Below are 7,635 nucleotides of genomic sequence, written 5' to 3'. Positions count from 1 at the left end.
TAATTATGTATTTATGTATGTATGTTTGCCATTGTAAAACAAAGTGCCCTTCTGGGACAAATAAAAGTGTAATTTATTTTATTTTATTTTTTAAATCACACCAGTTTGAAGATAGTGCGTAGAGAGACTTTTCATGCATAATGCAAAAGAACAAATAAAATTCAATAGATTCAAAAAAAAGTCAAGAAACATCAATGGTGCCACCAAGAAAGCCTGCCAAGAAATATTTAACAAATTGCACAACACAATCCATGACAGCCATAAAAAAAGTAATCCTGTTTAAGCTAAACATTTCAAAAGTGTACAAGCACATTTTAAAAAAGATAGAAACAAAAACAAAGAACGAAAAAAAAAAATGAGAACAGACGGCTTATATCTACACTCAAAGAATGTTAAATCAGAGGAGCAATCAAGTTGTCACAAAAAGACTTTGCAAATCAGTCACTTATTTCAATCACAGACAAACAAATAAGAAACGGATGTTCCCATCACATGAGAGTTACCTAATAAGTCACAATTGATGACTTTTGCACCCAACTTCTCCAGCTCAGAGCACACATTCGACTTGCCACTTGCGATGCCACCTGTCACTGCTATTCTGTACGGACTCTTAGACAAGTTGGGTCGGCTCTATAACAAAAAGGAAAGAGTAGAACACCAATACATTTGTTTGAGTACAAATCTTTTCTGGGGGGTGGTTTTGGTGGGGTAAGTGTTTTACAGCACTCGCAACTGCAGAAAGTCATATAGCACTGACACATTAAACATTTTCAATTTGGTAGGAATTTAGAAATTTGCCAGGGTGACAGCCGAAGCCTACTCTTATCTATTTTAAAACCACCAAGGGATCTTTAACGTGCACAACTTGCACACAGTACCTCCAAGATATTTGGCCTGTATCCGAGAAGGCTAGGTGTAGATCTTTCTTACCATAAGATCAGGGATATGGGCTGAAATACAGTAGTAAGAAGGAGTCAAGGAATAGCAGCAGAAAGGCTACAAAAAGAGTCAGGAGCCCACAGGATGGGGCAAAGGGGAGGGGGGGAGGGGGAAGAAAGTGGAGACAAAAGCAGACGACAGAACATTATTAGAGAGCAGGAGAGGAGGTGAAAAGAGAAAATTTTAGACAAGAAAATTTTCCGTCGCAGTCTGGTTTCGAACTCGGGACCTATTGAATGAGAGGCGAACATTGTCACCTCTGGACCACGTGAGCCCCTCTTGTATAAGTTCAAAACCTTATTAAGTGTGATAGTTCTTTGAAAAGGCAAGCAGCTGGTTCAGTAATTAGAAATGAAGACAGAAGAAGAAAAAGTGAAAAAAGCAGAAACAAAATTACAGCTGTTCCTCTGATCATGAAAAACTAATACACATGAGAAAAAAATACTGCAGTTTCAAGAATCAAGTATTAAATTTTTAAAAGACAGAAATTACTACTCATATACATACCGGTAAAGGCTTTATCAGTGTTCCAAGAAGTCTTTTCCGTTTCGAAGACGAGCTAACTTTTTCTTCTTCATCATCTGCACGACACGCATCATCCACCAAATCAATGACTACCATTTCAAGCTCTTTGAAATTCTGAGGAGTTAATCAAAAGAGACATAAAATATAATGGGGATCATTCAGCGATTAAATCTTTTGATCCTATTGAAGTAAGTTATTTAACCCTTTGACTTCTAACCATATATATATGCACTCCACATGCTAAGGAAAATCTGACCGGGTGCAAGACGTCACAGGTCACACAGTCTTTAATCGACAGTTGTTCACTCATAAGAGACAGATCGGTAAAACTTATACCAATAGAAAGATAAATGGTGAGATAAATTCATCCATTGACTAGACCTGCATAGAACAAGTCATAACAATATAAAAAAAACTTGAAAGTACTAAGACTGAACAAGCACTCCAATTCTATGTGTTGGCTCTTTCTTGTACAATGCATGTGAGAAAAACAACACACCTCGCTTTGTTATACCTGTAACAAAGCCTGTGCTTCTCATCAAATTACAATTCAATAGAAAAAAAATGAAGAAATAGCTTTATACATAGACAAAACTTGGGTAGAACATGCCGTAATGATGTAAACAAGTGTAAAAAAATTGAGACAAGCGCTCCAAGTCGACGCGTCGGGTCGTGACCATCTTGCACGATGTGTGTTAGAAAAACAACACATCTCGCGTTGTTTTTGTGTTGTAGAACTGCGCATTCCGTCCAATAGTCAGATATGACCTCATAGCTAAAATGATAAGCTTTCAAAGGACGTCTCTCTCTTTATTCAAAACTTAGTAGGAGCTGAAATATCAACAAAACGGTATACGGATTTTAGCCGCTGTATGAGAGGCGATTACACAGTACTTGGCGGTGGCTTATCGGTCCGTATAAGATACGCTTACACAGCAGTGAGGGGGGTTCATTGCAAAGATCAATACTACTGCTGAATACAAAATATACCAAACAGAATCACCACAGGCATAAACTGTTACCTGTGGGGTTCAATGCAAACCTAGAATATATGAGAAACACACAGAGGTTGTAAGAGAACACTTTACAGTCGAGCACGCTCAAAGCAAAACTGGCAAGACGTGGAAACCTTTTCATTATGTAGGGCCTACAAATTTCACTATGTGCATGTTTTAATCACAAAGGACGTGTGAAAGGAAAAATTCAAGACCTGAAAATCTATTTGTTATGTTTGATTGCTACGTCATGTATATGCTGGACTGCAAAAGAAAAGGAGTAGCTAGTGATCCAGAAACACAACTAAAGTTATTACAGGTATAAAAGTAAAAGGCGAGGTTGCAAAATATCCTCACTTCAAATATCGCAAAACTGAAATGAACCCTCAACCAAAAGTAAAATGGCATCTGGGCTAAACTGACCAAAGAAAGGATATATATATATATTTATCATTTCTTTCTTTCATTTCCACATCAAAAGAGCACACTTGGAACTTTTTTTCTCTCCAGTATAAGATGACAGAAGAAAGACAACTTTTCTTAGGTTATATGAATTAACAAAAGAAGCAATACATAGACGCTACCCACCCTTTTCTTCCTCTCTTCATTCACCATGCCACCTCCGGCCTTTGTCTCTTCACTGACAACAATGCACTGAAAATCAGGGTCCGTAATGGTAGGCCCAAAGGGGTCAAAAATTTGCACAGGTTCCAGAGAAATGCTGGGCTTCACATCAGACACAAAGTTAGCCATAGCAGCTTTCCTGTCAGAGAATGGTTCCATCAGTTCCCACAGTGTCTTTTCTGTGGACAAAGTACAGGAAATGTGGAAATATTCCAAACAAAACTGACAGCGGAGTCTAAGAGTGATAGAATATGTGAGGCCTTGATAAACTAGATGAAAGACACACAATTGTGAACTAAGATACAACCTAAAATTAATAAAATATTGGCTTTTAATTGAATTTGAATACTTATATCACTTTCACATCATTCATCGATTTTTTCTGTCAGAAAATTGAACTAACAAGGCCTTTTCATGTAGTTAACAGTGTCTCTTTAGTTTTTTCTGAGATACTCCATTATATATATACATGGCCCGAACTGAGACAGAGAAGTATAACCAACAAATAACATAGCAGTTGATGAAAGCCAAATACTGCCAGTTGCTGTCAGATTTCTGCACAAATAACAAGTAAATAAATCAACAGCTTGGTGAACAAATGTCAGTGTAAATTAAAAATCCATTCTTCTGATAGGTGCATTTGACTCAACTCATAATGACAAAGAGCCAAAGACATGTACGGTGATTCTCCTTTTCCATTCAAATTAGGGATATTTCTTTCTTTTTTTTTTTTTCAGTTGAATCCGTCAAAGGTTTCTGAAATAGTAGGGCTAGCAGATCAAGTAAAAATATCTTATTTCAAATGGCTCCCAAGCTTCAACGCAAGCACATTACATCAAAAAATAAAAAAACATGACCTACATCTGGCAAAGTTGGTTACACATGGCTGCACCCTAAATATATATAGACAAGTTACGCAGCACTGACGTTGACACTATCCGCGCAACTGTTGACCTAGTAAGGCAGCATGACTTGAAAAGTTCTGACCATTGATGAAAGGAAAGGCCTACCAGGTCACTAAAAGTGCGGACAATGAAAGTCTACGACATTTTTACGAACCAGTCATGGATGACTGATTCTCTTGTGTGGGACTGTGATATATTTACAGATGACTGATTCTCTAGTGTGTGGGATATGTATATTTGACCTCTGCTTTTTTTTTTAGCTGTCACCCCCTTGCAAGAAGGTTTGCTTTTTTGTGAAGTGTAAAACAACATCTAACATTGTCAAAAGCCAAGAAGAGCCAAACAGAGTAAAACAAACAAAAAAGCGTGATAGTTGTTAATGAAATTTATGACGCACCTCCCCAGGCTGATGAATTTATATATACAACTATTTAGATAGAGACTTATGTCTAGAATGATGCACAGATCTAATTTGGGTGTGCAGAAGCACAAGCATGCTCCTTTAAATTTTTCACTATTTGGTCAACACACATTTCGAGGCACCAATACTTCTATGTTACTCAAAAAGGCGTGAGTGGGCAGTTGGCGGGTGCTCTTCTTTCCTATCAAACATCTATTTTTCTTATCTCCCCTCCTTCTTTTTTGTGTTTGTTACTCTCTTGTAACACATAATCTCTGGCACTCCTGACCTTATGTGTTGCATATGCTGTAAAACTATTACTAGAATCTACAAGAGAAGTAATGAATTTGGGGTCATACTAGAAATGCAGAAAAAGGTCAAGATAAAGTAAAAGTAATTGAAAAGGTAGCATGAAATAAGAATGAAATTCAATTAAAAACATAAATTCACACACTTTAAAATACCCAAAAAAAATCGTCTGCTCATCTATTTCCTCAAAACTGAGTTTAACTTAGTTTAAGTGAAGAAATGCTCACATCAACACAATGAACGTCATTCAGTGCAGAGAAAAAACAAGATACAGACAGAATAAAAAGATGGACAGAAAAATATTAGGGCCCCGGCTTACTAGTAGAACCTTCCAACCCCCTGCATCGCCATACCAAAGAACAGTGAAGAAATCCACAAAAACAATTAGATCTATTAAAAACAAACCAAAAAAAAGGATAAAACTTCAACTATCATTGATGCAATTCAAAAGGTGAAGAATTTCCCAAAACAAAGTAAAGCATAATAGAGACCATTAAAAGAAAAAACTTTTTTACATTGAGAATTTATCATCGCAAAAGAATTCCTTACTTTTGTTTCTCTCTCCATCTGTTATGCCAACAGTCAACTTGTTATCACATCGCATGCAGCACTCAGTCAGCAACGATTTGTGTCCATTGTGAAGACGGTCAAAAGTACCACCAACAACAACATTCGGAAAAGTTTTCAGGAGTTCAGAAGATTCAATACTGCTGCTGTGTGCCTCCTGTCCAACGTTTATGAAGTGAAACTTTGAATCAAAGCTGATGTTGGTAAAAGCATTTTGCAGGGCTTTGATAAACGCTACATTCTCCACTTGCCAAAGATCTTTGAGTTTAGTTGAATCTGTCATCCAGACAGTTATTTCTTTCTTGACAGAGTAAGGCTTGAAAATATCAATGCTAGGATCCTTACACAAGTGCGACAATAAAACCCGTATATCAAGAGTGTGGCAGACATTTGAACCAGACAAGTATAAACCAGAGATAAATTGCTTCACTTCTTGTGTTGATGACACAGGCTGAATGAAACTGCTGAGAGTTGGATTTTGAACGGCAGGTTGAAGACACACATACAATGTGTCGCTTACGACAACAGAAGCTTCTTCAATGACACGAGGAAGTAGAGACTTCAATTGAGACAAGGGTGACGTCAAAATAAGCAGACCTGCTTTTGCCATTTTGCTGTGTGTTTATCTGAGGAACAAACAAATAGATAGACATATGGCACTGAGTGAGAAATGCACATTCCCAATATTACAACAATGCAGCCCAAACTAGTCCATATCTAAACATCTATATTTTTCAAATACATGTGTGACGAATTTACCGTCGTCAGTAATTAAAAAATAAATAAATAGTGGCTCGTTGCACAGAATTAGATAGAGAAACAAAACAAAGATTCAAATAAACTAACACAACTCCAGGTGGATCCATCATGGATAATAAGTAGCCTAAATAATTCCCAAACAAATGACAGAGAAAAAAGTAAACACACCTTTGTTCACAACTCTGTTTGCGTAGAATGATTAAGTAAAATTTTTCCATCCCTCTTGCTCCCAGATACACAACTGTTGAAAGCCAAACCAACATATCTTTGGCTGCAAAACACACATCGGCCACAAAATTCGTTGCAAATTGTTGATTTTCAAAAAACCTCAGGAGGCTCTTGTGGTCTAGAGGCTAAGGTGTTTGCCTCTCATTCAATAGGTCCCCGGTTCGAATCCGGATAGCGGCGAAAAATTTTCTTCTTTTAATTTTCTCCTTTTACATCCTTTCCTGCTCTAACAATGTTCTGTCGTCTGTTATTAACCTATTCAACGCGACTTTCTGCCCCCAACACCTCACCTCCTTTGCCCCCTCCTCTGAAGTTCTGACTCTTTCTGCAGCCTTACTATTGCTACTCCTAGGCTCCTTCTTTAGTATGATCTCTAATACCTAGCCTTCTCGGAGAAGGGGGAAAAATCTTGGAGGTCCTGTGTGCAAGTTGCGCACGTTAGAGATCCCTTGGGGGTCCAAAATAGACAGGCCTCCTCGGCCACCACCTGCGTTAAATTCAAAATTTTCTACAACTGAAAATGTTAAATGTGTCCAGCGCGTTCATATGACCTTATAGTTGCAAGCGGGGTAAAACACTTAACAAAAAAACAACAACAAAAACCCTTAATCCTAGCATAACTGATAACACCAAATGTACAGCAAAATGTGGGTGGGGCGGGGCGGGGGGGTTTCTAGAGCAAGATGGTGATAGCTCTAGCTTTATTTTGTTATAGAAGGTCACGATCAACAAAGGCCTACTGTCAGATTCATTCAAATTGTGCCTCAAAGGTAACTTTTGCCTCTCCAAGGAAGAATTAACAAATAGCATATAAATTATATAGCTTGCCTAGAATCAATTCAAATGAATTTGACTAATAAAATTTCAGCAGTGTGTAGGTATTGGGTATTAGAAGCCATACATCATTATTTTTATACTCACTACAACACGACAACTGTCGGTTGACAATTAAATTTAGGCCGGCTCTATTAGATTTCTGCGGACACTCAGGAAAATAAACTTGAACTCTTTTTCTCCGAACGGTTTCCGTTTTCGAGATTTTTTGGTTATTTGCGAATGGAGTGGCGCGCGCAAGTGTGTGGAAGTGTGCGTGTGTGTTCGTGTGTTCATGTGTGTGTGTGTGTGCGTGAGTGTTTGTGTGTTTGTATGTGTGTGTATAGTATGTGAACGGGGGGCGTGGGGGCGTGGAGGGATTTTTTTGTGATTTAAATTTTGCTGCTTTTCTTCTTCTTCTATCCCGTGGTTGGGGCAACCGTTGGGGCACCACTGAATTGGAAAACCAGCTCTCGTCATCTATTTTTGTCCTCTGCTCTCCTCAGATTGTCACCCATCGTCTTTCCTGTCCACTCTGTAATGTTGTCCTCCCATCTTCTTCTCTGCCTTC

At 38.1% G+C, this 7,635-nt stretch overlaps 1 protein-coding gene across 3 annotated transcripts in view; it reads right to left on the bottom strand.

The window, feature by feature from the left end:
• Positions 1 to 7,635, bottom strand: part of LOC101852215 (bifunctional coenzyme A synthase) — a 16,443-nt gene that overhangs the window by 7,161 nt on the left and 1,647 nt on the right. For all 3 annotated transcript variants that reach the window (XM_005088892.3, XM_005088891.3, XM_005088893.2), the window contains exons 2-5: positions 5,247 to 5,890; positions 3,048 to 3,262; positions 1,447 to 1,578; positions 504 to 630 (exon numbers count right to left, since the gene is read on the bottom strand). In XM_005088892.3, coding sequence (XP_005088949.1) covers positions 504 to 630; positions 1,447 to 1,578; positions 3,048 to 3,262; positions 5,247 to 5,874 — 1,102 coding nt within the window. In that variant the 5' untranslated portion in view covers positions 5,875 to 5,890. The remainder of the gene's footprint in view (positions 1 to 503; positions 631 to 1,446; positions 1,579 to 3,047; positions 3,263 to 5,246; positions 5,891 to 7,635) is intronic.

Source organism: Aplysia californica, unplaced genomic scaffold, assembly GCF_000002075.1.
Source record: "Aplysia californica isolate F4 #8 unplaced genomic scaffold, AplCal3.0 scaffold00001, whole genome shotgun sequence".
NCBI lineage: Eukaryota > Metazoa > Mollusca > Gastropoda > Aplysiida > Aplysiidae > Aplysia > Aplysia californica.
This window is presented reverse-complemented; position numbering and strand designations above follow the sequence as displayed.